The 19,275-nt window shown below is 40.1% G+C and overlaps 3 protein-coding genes across 3 annotated transcripts in view; 2 read left to right on the top strand and 1 right to left on the bottom strand.

The window, feature by feature from the left end:
* rbp4 (retinol binding protein 4, plasma) overlaps window positions 1-19,275 on the top strand; it is a 170,468-nt gene that overhangs the window by 134,963 nt on the left and 16,230 nt on the right. The gene's annotated exons all lie outside the window — the stretch shown is intronic.
* Window positions 380-7,137, bottom strand: lgi1b (leucine-rich, glioma inactivated 1b; the record flags this gene model as incomplete). The annotated part of the gene is made up of 8 exons (XM_080541519.1): window positions 380-1,197; window positions 2,127-2,291; window positions 3,177-3,346; window positions 3,993-4,064; window positions 5,249-5,320; window positions 5,424-5,495; window positions 6,625-6,696; window positions 6,947-7,137. 8 exons carry the CDS (start codon window positions 7,135-7,137, stop codon window positions 380-382), a joined length of 1,632 nt encoding a protein of 543 aa, XP_080397645.1.
* Window positions 10,915-18,875, top strand: fra10ac1 (FRA10A associated CGG repeat 1). The gene is made up of 12 exons (XM_080542594.1): window positions 10,915-10,985; window positions 11,087-11,132; window positions 11,470-11,546; window positions 11,888-11,975; window positions 12,067-12,147; window positions 12,275-12,320; window positions 16,219-16,332; window positions 16,687-16,729; window positions 16,936-17,078; window positions 17,531-17,578; window positions 18,194-18,281; window positions 18,697-18,875. Exons 2-12 carry the CDS (start codon window positions 11,124-11,126, stop codon window positions 18,737-18,739), a joined length of 780 nt encoding a protein of 259 aa, XP_080398720.1. The 5' UTR covers window positions 10,915-10,985; window positions 11,087-11,123; the 3' UTR covers window positions 18,740-18,875.

Below are 19,275 nucleotides of genomic sequence, written 5' to 3'. Positions count from 1 at the left end.
GTCATTTTACTCATCATTGTAAAAACGTAAACATTTTATTTGGCAAATCTGTGTCAGTCAAATGTTATTTTCAAACAAACTTTATTTATTATTTAATTAGTTTTGCTTTATCTGAAGTAAATGATGTGTGCTAGCACAGGTACTAGGTAATGAACAGTGTAGGGCTTAGTTGCAGTAAGTCAACAATGGCTTTGTCTACGAGGAGAAAAACAGGCAAGAGTGCAGTGAAAGAGAGGGCTTCAGTGGGTGCTTCTAGCAATGCATTCATCAGGAATTATTATTAGTGGACTATATATCATGCATATAGTCAAATAGTAATATCCCCTGTGTTCAGTGCCACTGCATTGTCATCAACACACTCCTTAATTGTTTTCACTGATTAGTTACTCAGATCAATCATTAAGTGCTCGTAAATCTGAGTTTTCCCTTTGAAGCTTGAGGCCAGCAGGAACTCTCTGTTGTCAATGGACACCAGAGAGAATGCCCTGGGCGCCTGGATGTTGAGCTCCTGGAAGTGAACGAACTGGCCTCTCTTCAAGTCCCACTGATAGACCTGCGTCAGGGAGTAGTCGCTGCCGAGGATGGCATACTGCCAGTTGCCCACGGAAACGGGCTGGAACACCATGGAGCCCCGCGAAGGCATTGTCTGTACCTCTTTGAACATGGAACCGTCCCACCACATCACCTTAGAGTCTCCTATGAAGCGTGTCAGGCAGATGTACAGGTCGCCCTTCACCTTGAAGTGTTTGACAGCGAACACATCCTCCATTTCGGGGATGTCTGTGCGTCTGTCGAACTGCTTGTGGTTCTTGCTCCACTGGTAGATGACGGGCCTCTGAGAACTGCTGGACAGGATCAAATGGGGCTTGTTGGAAATCTCCAGGTATTCCACATCTGTGTCTCGATACCAGGGGTGGAGGGACTGGTGAGAGTAGAACCCGTTGCCGTTCCACTTGTACACTGTCGTGGAACCTGCCTTTGAGCTGTCTGCGATCACGAAGAAGGACTCACCGTCGATGAGAAATATCTCAATGTCATTGGGTTTCCTTATTTTCAGGATGTCAATGTCCTGGATTTTGATGAATCTGTTGGCAGAGATGTCCCGCTTGTAAATGTGAGAGCCTCCGAACAGCTGAGCAACAATCACAAAGAGCTGGTTATCAATGACCATGGGTTTGCATACCACAGTTGATGTACCTGTAACATAAAAAAACAAAAACAAAATTTTAGGACATACATTTCCACTATAGAAATGTTACATTTCCTATGTGCCTTGTTATGTATGGTAAGGTAAATGTCTAAATCTTTATCACAGAGTGACGCTAGTGTCCCGGGTCACAGCAATTATCAATTTCGAAAGTATGTTGCAGTCATATCCACTCTGCAGAAATTGCTTAGACAGCTCCGCAATGGTTTGTAATGGTTTTGCTTTCCTAGCAACTGAACTACAGTATACACTCGCTGAACACTTTATGAGGAATACTTGTGCACCTGTCAACAGTCCAAGGTGGTGGAGGTGGTGGAATGGTTTAGGGAATGTTTTCTTGGCACACTTTGGGCCTGTTAATACCAATTAATCCTTGCTTGAATACCACAGCCTATTTGAGTATTGTTGCTGACCATGTCCATCCCTTCATGGCCACAATGTCTTCTACTACTACTACTACTACTACTACTACTTCCAGCATGATAATGCACCATGTCACAAAGCAAAAGTAATCTCAAACTGGTTTCAAGAACATGTCCAACATGAACAAGACTTCAGTGTTCTCCAGTGGCCTTCCCAGTCACCGGAACTGAATCCAGTAGAACACCTTTGGGATCTGGTAGAAAGGGAAATTCACAGCTTGAAAGTGCACCTGGAAATCTGCAGGAATTGGGTGATTCAATCATGTCATCATGGACCAGAATCTCAAAGGAATGTTTCCAACATCTTGTGGAATCAATGCCACAAAGAATTATGGCTGTTTTGAGAGCAAAGAGAGGCCCTACTCAGTATTAGTATAGTGTTCCTAATAAAGTGTTCAGTGAGTGTATATTCTTTTGTAAAATAGCTATTAGTAAAACACAATACAACATTGACATTCTATTTTCCCATCTAGTGATGTAAAGCAAGCATTGCTCACTTTCAATGCTGTCATAGGTTCTGAAGACCATTTCAACATGATCCCATTCCAGGAAGCTGCACGTCCCCGTAAAAGGTTGAGCAAAGACAACATATTGATCATTGCCGAAGGTGAAGGACTCCACCGAAAGGGACTCAAATTTCAAGGTCTGATAAGAAGCAAATTCTGCAAAACAAAACCAGTTTTTCAGTGCCATTAATATCACCACCAAAGAGAGCATGATACCATTTCTTATACCATTTTGATACCATTAGTAACTATTTTTGGTGGTTTGTACAGTACATACATTCTAGTGGTATTATCAATACTTTATCCTATTTTTTTTTTCTTAGATTAGATTCAACTTTATTGTCATTGCACAGAGTACAAATACTACTGAGACAACGAAATGCAGTTTAACATCTAACCGGAGTGCAAGTAGTGGCAAAGTGCAAAAGATATGATGTTGTAGAATAGATAATGCATGGTATTACAGGAAAGGTAAAGATATGATGTTGTAGAATAGATAATGCATGGTATTACAAGGAAGGTAAAGTGAGTATAAATAAATGAATATAATAAGTGAATATACTTGAGCTGAATATCAATATGATGTACAGTTGAACAAGGCCAATAGGTCTTGAGGTATGTTACATATGTAAGATGTATCCAGTACTGCTGGAGTAGTGGTGGTCTAGTGGATAGTGAGTTGGACTTGGGATCGGAAGGTTGTGAGTTCAAATCCCACCTGAAGCCACACCACTACTAGTGTGCCCTTGGGTAAGGCACTTAGCCCTCAGTTACTCCAGGGGGAATGTCCCTGTAATTCGTAATTGTAAGTCGCTTTGGATAAAAGCGTCTGCTAAATGGCAAAATTATTTATTTTATTATAAATTATGTATACATAGAGATCAACATAATATGTATAGTATGTGTAAACAAGCGGTAGGGCTTCACATAAGCTAATCAATTTAGTTTCTGAAAGAGTTCACAACACCAAAGTGCAGATGAGAAAGCAATGGTTAAGCAGATTAACATTCCAATGCGTACAATAATAATGACATCAATCACCTGCTGTTATGCAGTCAAATGACTGTGGCACGAGGTCGTTGATTGTTTTCCCTTGGTAAAGGGGAGGTCCACTGCAGGAGATCTGGTCAATGGTTGCGTTGGTGTTGTGCATCCACTCCACCAACCACTTCAGGTTGCAGTCACAGATTAAGTTGTTCCCCCTCAGATCCCTGTGGAAGCAGGAACAATGAATAAAGGAATACCTGATTCACAATCAAAGTTTTTGGGATGAAATGTACCATTTACATTAAGAGTTTCTCTGTACTTTAATAACATTGTAGACCTACTGATATATATATATATATATATATATATATATATATATATATAATATTATTATTATATATTTTATTAACAACAAAAAAGCAAAGGGTGGCTACTTTGAGGAATCTAAAATATAAGACATATTTAGAGTTATTTCACACTTTATTGTTAAATACATAATTCCTATGTGTTCATTCATAGTTTTGATGCCTTCAGTGAGAATCTACAATGTACCAAATAGTCATGAAAATAAAGGAAACGCATTGAATGAGAAGGTGTGTCCAAACTTTTGGCCTGTACTGTATATATACAGTACTCATAACACTTTGTGTACTGTTGTTTAAGAAGTCAATACTTTGCAAACTATTTTGATTAAACCTTATTAACGAGTAAATACTGTGTACCATCTTGTTGGTTTCCTGTCTCACCTGAGGACCGTATGGTTAAATTTCCATTACATATATGTATTATTTATATAACATATTTATGTAACATCATTTTTATATATTTATACAACATAATATATAACATATATAACATAATAATACTCACACTTTAGTCAAGGCGTCCATACCCCTGAAGACATCTTTAGGTAATGTCTGTAGGTTATTGTATGCCAGGCTCCTGATAGATACGGAATAACAAACATACACAATGAGAGTTGTAACTGTACTCACTTTGCCAGCTTTGATACCTGTTGAATTAAACAAAGGAATGGATAGCATAGCACATCCATTCAAGTTAGCACTGTCAACATCAGTGTTTTGGAGGACCAGGGCCAAATACACTATGTCCTGACTGAGTCAGCATTATTACAATGTGGCTAAATTCAATTATAATGTTAGAAGTCATGATAAAGGGAAGATATTAGAATCCATCATTATTTTCCCCTATGTCTCTTGATGGGTGGCCATCGTGAATTCTGTGTCCATAGAGTTTGAGTGGGGAGCTGAGTTTAATGTTACAGAACAGATATTATTAGTTTTGACACTCAGGTCACAGGTTCTTGGTTATAATTAGCCCTATTCAATAGCACACTGCTGGACAATTTACAGAAAATAGTGAAAGAAGATAGCTTTGCCTCTTTCGGTATTCTAAGAGCTCCTTTGGTCTTTATGAAGAAGAAAATATAAGCCAATACTAAATGTTGAAAATATACAGATTAATTGGGTCAAGTTAACCAACAATCAAAATGTATTGAAGTACTGGTCCTCCTTACAATACATATTTTGTTGTGAGCATAGGTTATTTTGCCCTTGTGAAAATATACACAAACTGTTTGTGTTTCATTCATCCTATACAAATGTGTTGTACACTACACTTAGTTGACAATAATAACAAGCTAAATAAGGATTTAAGAGTTGAGTGCCAAAGCTCTAATGTAAAATCTGGACATCTTCCCAGTGCAGGGTCACCAAGGTTACGTGACACTAGACCCACCACAGAGTGTCCTTTGGCAACATGATCTAGCAGAAGACAGACAGACTAACCTTGTTCAATATCACTAGAACAGCGCTTGCTTCCTTTGCACTTCTGAGTCAGTTCTGACAATGATAAAGTAGACACCACTGAGTTCCCACCAGTTTATTATTTTCATGCTCATAGTAGGGGCCTCGGTTCTTCATTGTTGATAAAGATTCTCAAATGTGCCAGTGAAAACAGTAGTAAATCAATGAATTGCTTGCAGGAATTTATTTCTACAGTAATTCCATGTCTGCTTCTGTGATGAATAACATGAATATGCAAATTCAACATTAAGATTTAATTACCCACCCACAGATTGTATGAAAAAATTGAAATATACTTACAGGTGTATCAATGATTTTAGGCCCCGAAATGCAAATGGTGATATTGATGCAATTTTGTTGTTTTCAATGAACCTTTGAAGGAAGTACATAGTATTTAGTGTTTTAATATCAACACAGATAGAGTTCTTATATTAATGTTACATTTTAGAACATCTTATCTGGAATCAGAACTCACAGGTATTCCAGATGTGGTAGACCTTGGAAAGCATCCTCATCAATCAAGTCAAATGAATTGGCAGTGAATAAGCTGTGAAGAAAAGAGATATCATTTATATGTTCTGTTTTTTAATCCCTGAAGAAGGGAATATTGTATCCACCTTTGGAGTGACTGTTGGAAATACAGTAAGTATATCACAATCCAGAATTCACTTTGAATCTTTCAAATCAAATCAAATCAAATCAAAGTGTATTTATCATGTGCACAGCATATATCTGTACAATACACAATACAGTCAATAGTATAACAGTGAAACAATAATAGTCTTTCAACATTTTGTGTATGGGAAGAAAATATCAGTGCTCTCATACAATTGGTCTGAATCATACTTGAGTAATAATCAGCATCTGTTCAGAAACACAATGGTGGTTGAGTCACCAAGCAACCCCACAATCCAAAAATGTGTTCCATCCACATCTAATCTGATCCCTCTTGTTCCTACTTGTAATGTTTTCTCAATCAACATTTCCATTTCACAAGCCTTCAACAATAACAATCTGTAGCTCCCAACTAATCGAGCCATAACACAGCCTCAGCAGACACATTGAAAATTCACACACGTTCAGACTCATTTGGCATCATTATGCATGAAGGAGACTGTGCCAAGATAAATGTTTTCCTGAAATGAATTGATGTTTTGTGACAGATTACTGTGAAGATTATTAAATACCTGAAGATGAGAGACTTTATTCCGTGCATTTAAGTTGTTGAGCTTTCTGTTAAGCTTAATGGTGGTAGAACTGATGATCCTGGATCTATCATGGAGAGACGTCTCTCACACAAGTTTATCTTATCTTGTGATAAAGCAGTAAGTAAGGTAGTAAATAGCTAAGCCAACAAAAGCTGTGAAACTTTATTGTTTCCATGATCCATGAATGTAATTATGTCTCATGATCATAAAAAAACAGACATCCAAGCAAGAGCAATGTTCATCCGACAAAAGGGACAAAACCCCCCACCTGGTTGCTGTAGGCAACTGAGAGCTTGTCCCAGTAGACCCCCTTTAAATCAGCATACTGAACAGTCTAGCCAACAAGAGATGAGTCTGGGGGACCTGGGTTGTGCTTTGTTGATATAAACATTAGATCCGTATAGGGTTAATGATACACACACATAAACGATAACAATGAAGAATAGTTGAGATTAACGTTAAACTCACAGAAGCTGTAGAGCTGGGGTGTGTAAGAAGCTTCCTCCACTAATTTCGTTGAATCCGGACTTGACAAAAGATCTCAATGGAAAGATGCACAAAGTATGCACATTAGAGGATGTAAGGCTATACTTTTTTTCTAAAAAAAATAATTACATTAAATATCAGCTAATTATTTCCACTGTATTTTATTATACAATGTATGATTTGTTGAGCTTTATAATGACATGTCATGCACCATCTTCAACACTATTGAACAAAGACAAAGACATAATTAATCCAACATTAAAATCTAAATCATTCACAATAATATTCAGTTCCAAGCACTTACAAGGAAACGACATCGGGTGGGAAGCTGTGAGGGACGGATCTGATGTTTTCACACAGAGCATTATCTTTGGTGCACGTACAAGACCCCGGGCATCTGGGGGGCTTCACTCTCCTGCTCTCCGCTGAAAGCAAGACGGTGGCGACCCAAAGCAAGACCGTGCATCCTTTCAGCGTTCTGTTGGCATATCCCATCCTTTTGGTCCTCTCTGGTGACAACCAGTTCGTCGAATATTTCTGAACATTAACCTCTAGTACGGAATCCAAGATTAAATGTTCAAATGCCAAATCTTGAATGTATTGCTCCGGGTTTTGCGATGTGATGTATGCAGCTTGTGTCTCAATGGCCAGGCGCTTGTCCAAGAGATTCGTTCTGCAAGGCGCTGTGTTACTAATGCAGGGCAGGGGAGATGTTTTAAAAGACAAAGGTCGATTCTTGAGGATTAAAATCTCCGAAAAATATACAGTCTATATAACGGAAAAGTGGAAACGTCGCCCATTCTGTTCAAAAGCTCGCCAATCTAAACAAATAATTTGCAATTGTGTTGTTATTGCTTTCGGCAATTACACCTAAGACATTGTTTTAATGTCTTAGTGAGAATCTGTTGGCTAGACCGAAAGAAAGGATGAAAGCGTAAAGTCCCTGGAGAGAGAGAGAGAGAGAGAGAGAGAGAGAGAGAGAGAGAGAGAGAGAGAGAGAGAGAGAGAGAGAGAGAGAGAGAGAGAGAGAGAGAGAGAGAGAGAGAGAGAGAGAGAGAGAGAGAGAGAGAGAGAGAGAGAGAGAGAGAGAGAGAGAGAGAGAGAGAGAGAGAGAGAGAGAGAGAGAGAGAGAGAGAGAGAGAGAGAGAGAGAGAGAGAGAGAGAGAGAGAGAGAGAGAGAGAGAGAGAGAGAGAGAGAGAGAGAGAGAGAGCGCGCAGCGGCGCTGATTTTATGAGCGGTGCGAGCTGTTATTGATGCGCGGCGCTCCAAACACATGAATGGTTAATGCGGAACGAACTATTCATGAGGAAGGTTTCTGGTGGCACCTGCGCCTTGCTTAGATAATGCTACTACTGCTACAATTATGATAAAGATAGTGATGATGATGATGATGATGATGATGATTATGAAGGATGATGATAGTGATGGAATAATAATAATAATAATAATAATAATAATAATAACAACAACAATACACAACAACAAAAACCAGAATAACAATACTTGTAATAATTGTATTTTAAAAAATTATATATGACTCATGTAAATAGCAATATTATTATTTTTTATTTATTTTTATTTATTTATAAATAGCAATATCCCAAATGTAAAACGTGAAAGTAAACTGCTATAAGTATGATTGTTAGACAATGCTGTAGATTTACATTGCTGTACATCACCTTTATGTTTTGTTGTGTCTATTTTTTGTCTTTTTAATTTATTGTCCAATGTCAACTGTTACTTGTCTGTTCATTGTCTGTTTATTGAAAATAATAAAAACTATTAATCATAAATATATATATATATATATATATATATGTTTCATATATATAAACATTAGATCCGTATAGGGTTTTTGATAGCTTTGTTCTGAGGGAGATCATCATAGAAGCCCAATAAGGCATATTACATTTCCATATCTGTGCTCAACTAAATAGGCCTGGTTCATATAGGCCTGATTGTTGTCGTGCTTTCATGAGCACATGAATCAAATGCTGTCTCTGTTGAGTTCAATGGAGGATCAAACCCACCAAATGGGAATAACAGTGGAGTTCTGTTCAAGACTGTGGAAGTTTCACCCCTGCCACCCCCATTTCTAAAGACTTCTATTACAGTATTCAAAGGAATAAGAGAACTATTGTTAGTTAGGGCTCAGCTAGGGCTGCGGATATGTACGAATATGGCAACTTTAATTGTTATCAAATCAACCCCATATCCGCTGAATATAATGGGACATTTTTTATTTCTCTGTGTGGCTGAATGAAGAAGATGTGTTAAACCATTTTGATTCAAAATCATAGTCATATTTAATATTCAAAATCAAGTAATATTTATGCTTAACACTAAGGTTATAATTTCACTCAAACATCACATTATTTGTTTGTCAAATAAAACCTTGAATGATAATGCCTAGAACTGAAGAGTTGGTGGGTGGAGCGTATCTACCCCTCAGTCCTCATACGTCATCACTCCGCGACATCAATGTTTTATAAACACAGCAGTCGTGAGTTTGGCGAGAAATAATATGGACAATCTCGTGACGGTAGTCACACTCTATCTCAAGTTTGTCCTATTTACACCTTTATACAGTATTTACAATGCAATCCATTTGTTTCATTCATTTGTACAGATTCAACAGCTAGCTATCTAGCTAGTTAGTCAGTCAGTACTAGTGCTATTTTGAGTACAACTTAGCTAGCTGTGCTATTCAACACGTTAGCTGATCATTGTTGAGTAGATCCATACAGCAAACATCCCCTCTAATATGTGCATGTACAAGTTAGCTAGCCAGCTGTGTTAGTACAGGGCTGTTCCTTTAACCACTGGCTGTGGGCTGGGTTGGTATCCCAACCAAGTCCTGGAAAAACACTAGGCAAAATGAGCTTGCTTGAATAGCCTAGAATCTTTCCAGGCTGATTGTGAAATAATTGCACCGACTGTGACTAGAAGGATCATATTATTGTTTACATTTGGATGTTGTATAAAATAATAATGTAATATATATGTATAATATCCTATAGTCACAGTTTGGGCTGCTTGGTACTCCCTACCTACCCACGTTTTCAGAACAGTTGACTGATGCTTTCAGCACAAAACTACTTGAGAAATCAATTCAGATTCATTGTTGACCTTCACATTTGCACCGCCTCCCCGGTGTTGCATAGCCACCGGTCTGCTGAGAGTGAGCTTTTGAAAAAATATAACCTTTCAATCAGTCACATGTGCAGATGACTAAGCATTTGGCTTTTTTCTTTTTGAAAATCTGTAATTTGATATACCCTCTGTACATGTTGCTATTCTATAGACTTGGGTGGGTGCAGAGCAGGGGAGGCTGCTGCAGGTAGGAATCGGAGGACAGGTTCATGGTACTGTATAGAGTGGGATGAGGAATGGTATCACACACATGGTTGTTACCATTACAATGGTTAGATGCTACATTTCGTTGTCTGGTACTTGTACTCTGCAATAACAATACAGTTGAATCTAATCTAATCTAATGAGCCTGCCCTCCGATCTCTACCTCCACCAGCCTCCCCTGGAAGACGACTGGTCAGAACTGATATATGACAGAATGTTCTCTTTCATTTTTTTTTTATTGACAGTTACAGTGAAGATTTAGACAGGAAGGATGGGTGAGAGAGAGAGGAGGGATGACATGCAGGATATGTCCCCGGCCGGAATCGAACCGGGGACCCCGCGGTTACATGGTCAGCGCTTAACCCGCTACGCCACCTAAGCGCCCTAGAATGATCTCTTAATAAATACTTTTATTGATTCAACATTATTTTCTTGTTAGGTTATTTTTTGAGGTGGGCAGTCACACTCTTATATTTACATTTTCTTGGATAGAGATATTGAAGAAAGACAGGAAAGTAAGGAGGAGAGGATATGTCAGCAGGGCATGGGCCAGATTCGAACCCATGCCGGCATGGGAATATGTGTGCACTGTAGGCCATGGTGCTAGACCACTGGACCACCCAAAGCCACATAACAAATTTTTTTCTTATTTCAGTAGCAGCTGAAATAAGAAAATATGTCACTGATGGATGTCATGACACTGATGTAACTCTCTTCCTGCAGGTGCATGGTGGTGGAGGGTACGACTCTGACTTCAGCGATGACGATGGCCAGGGAGAGACATCTCAACAGGGGGTAAAAAGGTATTGGTCACATAAGCTCCAATCTAAACAGCTACTTCATGATCAGATAGAAAGTCCTTGTAATTGTTTTGCTCAACGTTGACTTGCAGGAAACGAGAGGATGATATTCTACAGAAGCCCTTTCAGAAAGGAAGGCACACAAAGGTGCCTCACAGAGATGTGGCCTCTAATGAATATGACAGGTACTACCATGAATCTTTCCATTTTAAAGCCAAACATCCATGTCTAATGACTATTCATTGTATTGGTTATTGATTGGTTGATTGTTTCTGTCTCCACACAGGGAGGAAGCCAGAAACAGACGTCACCACTTGATATCAATGAACGCTGTATCCTTCTACATAAGTGACATTTGAAAAGTCCCCCTACAAGTTAGTGGTGTCTCATTAATATTAAAATCATCAAATATTGATGTTTGGTGTTGTGATGCACTGCTGACCAGCAGCTAAGTTTCCCTTTAATGTACCCTGTCAGCAGTACTGTTCCGTGGATAGGTTTGCTAAAGCAGAATTGTGATTCACACATCATCATATAAGGCCTAATTCAGTTTCTTCACTTTAATAAATCACAAATGAATGTACAGTAGCATTGCAAAACATATCCATATTAGTGTATTTCAGTTGATTGTTTATGTGTTTAAGCCCTTCCTTAACCGTACTCATTCAGTTTGAGAGACATAAAAAGTTTGTCAGTGACTATATATTGTACTATGGCGGGAAAATGGAGGATCTCAAACGCAGCACGTGAGTCATGCTTTGATCCTTTGTGTAATATGGATTGGAGAGTTCTTCATAACGTTAAAGCACATTTAACCTTGCCCATGATTTAAATGTGAAAGAAGAGAGCATGTTTGCACAACAAAGATGACAGATTTCATTATTGTGGAGCATACAAGACTGCCAGTGTATACAGGTTTCTCTTTTCATGATCTGATCTGTAAAAGTGATTTTATAACAGCTTGATTGGTAGTAATGATGTGAGTTCTTCTCTGTGAGCACTTTGGATGTCTAGAATGGCACTATATAAATGCAATCAATTATTATTATTCATATAATTTGTAATCACTTGTCACCGTAAACCTCAGGGACAATGATAAGTCGGACCTGGATGTGGTGCGTGAAAACCATCGCTTCCTGTGGAGAGATGAAGACGAAGATGACATGACATGGCATGTGACAAATGGACAAAGTTGACATTCATTTTTCTGTTTTCCCTGTTGGTCTTAATTTTCTCTAATCACTGGTCTTTTATCATTTTAGGGAGAAAGAAGTCGCCAAGAAGTACTATGACAAGCTCTTTAAAGAATATTGTATCGCTGACTTAAGCCGATATAAGGAAAACAAGGTAGGTAGTGTGTTTTATGAGAAGATGTTTATAGCTGTGGATTACATTGATATTATATAATTGTCATATGTTGTCAATGATGTCAATTTACACTTTACACAAACAATTTATACAAACTGTCCCCCAGTTTGGGTTCCGATGGCGTGTTGAAAATGAAGTCGTCTCGGGAAAAGGTAAAGTTATTATGTTTTTTATTCAGTGACAATCATACAATTTGTAATTGTTGTGCTTTTCAAGTTCCGTATTAATACAGTTCCTCCACTGATATATTAATTCATAAACACTCCATACATTTGAAGAAAGCCAGAAACAGTGAGTGAGTCATGAGTTTGCCACTAGATGGCGATAAAGGTTAATACATGTTAATACATACACCCTAACACGCCACGACACAGTTCAACATCATCTTATCTCAAATCCCAAACCTTATACTTTCACTATGTACTATATAGAGAGTCTAATCCTTAGGGATACTGTTATCACAAAAATGACAGATTTGTGTCTATTGGCATGTTATGTCAGGAATTCCCTGCATGTCCAGAGCAGACTGCCAACCAATCAACCATTAGTGATTAAAGGGACAAACACCTCCTTCTATTTATCAGCTGTGGGGGTTAGAGAGTGTATAAATATAGCAAGTTGATTGGAACTGTGACAAAGTGGAGGTACTGGCACACTTCTACTCATTAGACTCAATGATCTATTCCTGCCTCTCTCAGAGAAAGCTGAATAAGCCAATATGCTGTACCAGATTAAATCGCCGTAATCCCACCCTTTGTTAGTTCACTGCTGTACAGCAGAGGAAGTGCTGTGGGATTAATACTGGGGTGACTCAGATAATTGAAGTGCAAAAGCTGATGGTCGGTGCTATATCTGACTGGGGCCAGGTTCTTCACTGGGATACAGTGACAAATCCTTGAACTCGAATCAGGTCACGTGTTTGGTCATTGTGTCATAGATCAGTAGGAGCTCATAGGAGGAGGAGCAGATAGGCCACAGTCTAGCTGGTTAATGATCTGGTGGTCTTGTGTTATCTCAGAGTCACTTAGGTCATGTGTATGTAAGGTTATGTAATTCTACTGCTGTCCTTTCATGTGTCATCATTACTGTGATTTGTCTTTGACCAATGGCCATTCTATAAAAAAGATACACCAATTTCACTCAAACCAACGCACCAATGAGAGAGTAACTCAGTTTAAACGCAGTCTGCTAAATATTAGATATTCAAGTAGCTGTCATTGACTTATAGTATATCAAGCAGTTATGTTTGTTTGTCTTCTAGACTATAGCTGTTAAAGCATGATGCTGAATAACATGTATCAAAGCGATTGACATGCCAAGTGATATGGCTCCCCGTCCACTTCCGCATTGATTTAAAATTACTTTTGTTTGTTTTTAAATCACTAAATGGGCAGGCACCTCTGTACCTAGCTGATCTCCTGCGCCACCATACCCCATCCAAAGCCCTAAGGTTAGCTGACCAGCTGCTGCTGGAGGTCCCTAGGGCCAGGCTCAAAACCAGAGAGGATAGAGCCTTCGCAAAGGCAGCCCCTAGGCTCTGGAATAGCCTCCCCCTCCACGTCAGATCTACCCAGAGCATCGAGGCTTTTAAAACATTAGCTAAGACGTACCTCTTCTCCCTGGCCTTTGACCTGAGTTGAGCCTGCCTCCCGACAACTGCACTTTTCTGCACTTTTATTTCGGCATCTGTTGTATTCTGTATTGCACCTTGTTTTTGGTTTAGTGTATTTTTATTTGTTGTTTTCTTTTACTAGTGTTTTATCTGTTAAGCAGTTTGGACGGCTGTCCCTCACTATGAATCCCCACTGAAGTCTGCATATTGTAAATGTATGTGTCCTACATGTCCTCAGTATGGACCAGAGATTCCATTCGAAGGTTCCCTGTTCGTCTTTGGAGGAGCCTTGTGTCTTGGCTCTATCTTCAACTTCTCAACCTGTGTTAAGCATGTCAGGGCGTAAGAGGTGATTTTGTAACATTCTTGTTTGTTATTGTAGCTTTTTCTTGACTTGACTGGCCTAGTTACTCTCTACTGTACATCCTCATTCTTTCTCATTCTCATGTCTACCACAGGTAACATTAGCCCTCTTACCGTCTGAGTTTTATGACACTGTGTTGCCTTGCCATCTGTCTCCCTGTGACTCCTGAACTATGCGTGTGGGCTTAGCTACGACCGTCCCCGTCAATCGGCCTCTTGTACCACGTGCCACTTCATGCTCCTGAGCACACGTGTTTGATACTATTTCTCCTCACATTCCGTAAATTGCCATGAGCCCGTCCTCCTCCATACCTTCAGCAGCCTCCCTACTACACTTGGCAGTGAGTCAACAATGCATATATGAACTCACTACTGTTGCCGGTCAGTCAGAGACTACTGGTGTGATAGTAGTTTAGTAGTAGACAAACCTCTGGACTCTCATTCTCCACTTGGTTGGGAACTAACTTTATATGAATGATAGTATCAGTAAAGGGATACAGTTAGGTCTTCTCTCTGTTAATGCAGGGTCCACAATTATGTAATAACAGACCATTGAAACCATTGTTTAGTTTAGTTTAGTTTATTAGTCTATAGTTTCATGGACAGTCCCCATTAATTAACTGTGCAGTAAATGGAGCAGCTTCAGCCTACATGGCTAATTTCCAGCTGTAGTCCCCGGCAAGTTGTCAGTATGCCCCCTAAAATACATTAGTTAAAAGAAAAAAATGACATTACATTTATAATTAATTGTCTCTGTTCATTCATGTGTATTTATCAAAACCAAAGAAGGATGTTGTTGTTTTTACCCAGAATGCCCCACGGTAGCAGTGTGTATGTGGATCCTAGGCCCGTGTCAGGAGAATCCCTAGTGATGAACGAATGTACGTCATTGTGACTGATGGGGCTCTGTGACTGCTGGGGCCATGTTGTCAATGTGATCTTGACACATAGCCAAGTCACACTCTCAGAAGATTTGGGGTGTGAGCAGTCAAACCCTTTGTCCTTGCTCTTAGTTTAGTGATGCTCGTGGTCAGGGTTCACAAGTTGAAACAGTTGGTTCACAAGTTGAGGAAAGGGTCAGTATGTATTGTGCAGGCAGATGTATGTTTAGAGATATGTGACATGTTTGTTTGCAAACCTTTACCGAGTTGGGTACTGTCCGCTCAAAGGTCCTAGATAGACAAACAATTACCAAGTTTAGTCAAATATTGTTATCACAGTTGCCGTTTGTTGTGTATTGTTTTTTTCTGGGATCACACAGTTTAGGGATGTCAATCAGTATTACTTCAACATAAGATGCCTCCGTTTTTTACCTTCCTTTTAAAAAAACTAAATTTGTTCCCTTAACAGTCCAGCTTTTGGATACTTTTTGGGAAAGTTTGCTCAAAACAGGTCTGCTATGGTACTCCATGTCCAAACTGAAAGGACACAGAGACGTAAACCCTTGATTCGGTCCCAGAGTTCATGTTGACACTAGCATGTGACCTTATACTTTACCTTTCAAAATGATCGAAAGGCCGATCTGACCGGCAGCATCAGAGAGAATCCCCCCTTTCTGGCAGGTCTAGTGTCACACGTGAAAAGTTGAGCTCATGGCTTTATGCCATTCTCCTGCAGGCATACGGTCAGGTGAGACACACGGTATCCTAAACTACTGAGACCCACTTATGACGCACCTTTGCTACTGGAAAATCTGGAGAATCCCTACATTAAGCCTGCTGGAGATAAGGCCAGTCTGTTGATGGGCAGGGTTAAGGGCTGGCCAGGGCTCCTGGAGAGGCAGGAGGAGGAGCCCTGATACTCAACAGATTAAGCAGGTGAACAAAATCAAAATCCCTTGACTGTGGGCGGACTGCCCACGACCTGTCAAGACAAGAGATACACCATGTGTATGCAAATGTCTGTCCCCCATTTATATAATAGTATATGATCATGAACTGCACACGAGAGCACCGTTGCTTAGTTCAGCTGTTCTCACATTGTATTCTGACCATCTATCAGTGCCATAATGACGCAAACTATGCATAAAGGAAACTTTACTGACAATGTTTTACTTCTGTGTAATGAATTGCCAGGTCAGTTTATGTGCGGCAACAAGCGGTGTGAGAAGCAGGAAGGTCTGAAGAGCTGGGAGGTGAACTTCGCCTATGTGGAGCAAGGGGAGAAGAGGAACGCGCTGGTCAAACTCAGTAAGTTGCCTCTCTGTGTATCGTGCGTCTAAGCCAGTCGCCATTAATCTGCGCTTGGGTATCATGGTGGAGCAAATCCCATTACTGACGGAGGCATTAGGAGGACCAAGTCTGTTCTCTTAATGTAATCCCTGAGGAAACTCAGAGCTGCAAAGTTCAGTTCCTACAAGCAAAATAATCAGTTAACCTACCCTACCCAATACTCACAGTAATACACCCAGTGCATCACAATCAAAGAATAGTACCATAGCACGGTTGTATAGAATGCTCCAAAAGAGACTGTAAATATAACTATTTAAGCTAGATTGTGGATGTTTGATTGTTCTAACAGTGACATGTGATGCTATGTTTCAGGACTGTGCCCCGAGTGCTCCTTCAAACTCAACTACCATCACAAGTAAGTTCACCCTTTTTTTCGCCCTCGAAACGATAGGTCTCTATCAAACAGACATTTTGTCAGACGTTTTCAGAAGTGGTCCGCTGTTGAGAGAAGCCTTTGTCCTGAGCCATGGGTTGTGTAGATCCAACAAATGAATGTGAAAGATAATCCCACTATATGACAAATGATGTAATAACTTAGATAATTCACACATCTTTTTCTAGGAGGAAAGAGGTGAAGGTCAAGAAAAGAAGACGAAGGTCGGAGGAGAATCAAGAACCGCGAGCTAAGAGGTCCAAGTCGGCAACCCCCTCCAAAAGACACAAAAACAAAAAAGACAAACATAAGAAGAGACGCAGCGAAAGAGGCAAGACTCCACAGTTCCCCATGTTCAATTCAACACAATTATTACAATGATTACCGTGTGTATGCAGGGCTCCCTTGTAAAAGAAACTGTGGTCGATTTCCACCTACACAGTCACACACCATGAAACATTGTAACACCTTAGTAATATAATCAACACCGTAGTACTATAATGGTGCCAAGGATAGCCCATAGCCTATACCCTAAGACACATACAGTAGGTGGTGCTATAGATGACGACTACAACTAATGGTGAGTGTTTCTTTTAACCTGCAGAAAGTTACAAAACAACGTAATAATTTGTAGAGCGACACCTTTTAATACATCTTTTCACTTTATAGGCCCATTGCTGTTTAACAGCCACGTTACTGCTTGTTGTTACTCAATGTCCGTTCTGCATTTTTGGGTGTTTGAGCAGAACTGATCTCTTCCTGTGTTCCTTCTCTCCCTGACAGAACGCTACTCCTCCAGTAACTCAGAGGACTCGCAGGACTCAGACAGAGGTACATACTTCTACTGAACTTCTCCTGAACCCCCCGCCACCCCCAACACCGGCCAAGTAGTTTGTTATCTTATACCCTCAGGGCAGGGTTAAAACTGATGGGCCTCAATGTCCACATCCATTACACAGCCTTTTAAAACACATATGGTCGAGACCCCAGGGGAGTCATCTTCTCTCCTGAGTAGCCCTCTATCTGTCAGCTGCAGTTGAAGTATAGGTATGCTCTCTCCTCCCTGTACCCATTTGACATAAAACATAAACAGGCCCAGACGTGTGTGTGTGTGTGTGTGTGTGTGTGTGTGTATGTGCGCGCGTGCACGCACGCGTGTATGCGTGCGTTCCAGACCAGCACCAACACATCCAATCTGTCCCCCTTTAACATAAAACATAAACAGGCCCCGTCGTGTGTGTGTGTGTGTGTGTGTGTGTGTGTGTGTGTGTGTGTGTGTCTGTGTCTGTGTCTGTGTCTGTGTCTGTGTTTATGTGCATGTGCACGTGCACAATGCCGGCCCTCCAGGAGTTTTATACCACTGGGTTAAGGTTGTGGATATAGAAATAACACTCAATGTCTATGGCTATAAAAACGTCGTTCTCCCCTCTCCTGTTGTACGTGTAGCAGATGCTGAAGGCGGCAAGGAGACAGAGCGTCCGTCGGAGGCAGACCACTGGAAAGGCCCCGCTCCTGCCGTGGAGGAGAAGTCTAGGTGAGATCAACTTCCACATTAGATCACCCATACAAAGCTGCCTTCAGCCACTACATAGACACCTCAACCACCACTAATACTCTCTGATTGGAACTCTATTTAAAGGTGCAGTATGTATTTAAGCTTTCAAGTATGGAAAAATAAGCTTCTGAAATGGAGTGTCCTACCCGACACTTGGTTAGCATGAAAACATGTTGATATTGCCAGGGGTGTTCTAAAACAGCGGCCTTTCTGTTTCTAGAACGGCCTCTTGCAGTTTCTTGCACATGCAGAAGCACAACATTTCGGGGGGTTATATTATTATCACTAGGGAGGATGGTGTTGTTTGAAATTAGAACAGAATTTCGCCATGGATGGCAGATTTCCAACAAACTTACTTAAGTGTATTGTTGTTGTATTGTTACTTGTTTTCCAGGGAGGAGGAGTTTGATGACTACTTTGAGGACATGTTCCTTTGACTTGCCTGGGATATCCGAAGCAAGGCAACTTGGTCCAAGATTTACGTAATTGATTTTATAATGTACAGTAGGTGATGCTTGTTGAATGTCTGATCATGTTTGACTGCAACTGAATAAAATGCTGTTTGTGATGACACCCCGAGATTCTTATTCCATCTTTTGACACCTCTTTATGACTCATGTCTAGAACCAAATATGCATAAAGTGTCTCATAGAAAACTCAATGTTGGAGTACATGAGTATGAAAAATACATACCACTATAAACTCCCATCAAAGACCAACTAGTAGAACACCAAGACTTAACTATGGTAGAGATAAGACATGCCTTGAAAGTGGACATATTGTATGTCTACAGTATATTGACACATTTACGTTGGGTCTGTAGGTTAAGTCTTGACCAATGTCAGCGAGTCTACCATTGCAGCTCAAGGATTAGTAGGCTATAGCATTATACCCCGCTGTTCTGGTTTTGCCAGGAAGTTGCGTGTCGTTTGCCCAAGGATTAGACATTGGCGTTAATCATTGGTAATTACTC

The sequence above is a fragment of the Nansenia antarctica genome (genome assembly GCF_963989245.1).
Source record: "Nansenia antarctica genome assembly, chromosome: 11".
NCBI lineage: Eukaryota > Metazoa > Chordata > Actinopteri > Argentiniformes > Microstomatidae > Nansenia > Nansenia antarctica.
This window is presented reverse-complemented; position numbering and strand designations above follow the sequence as displayed.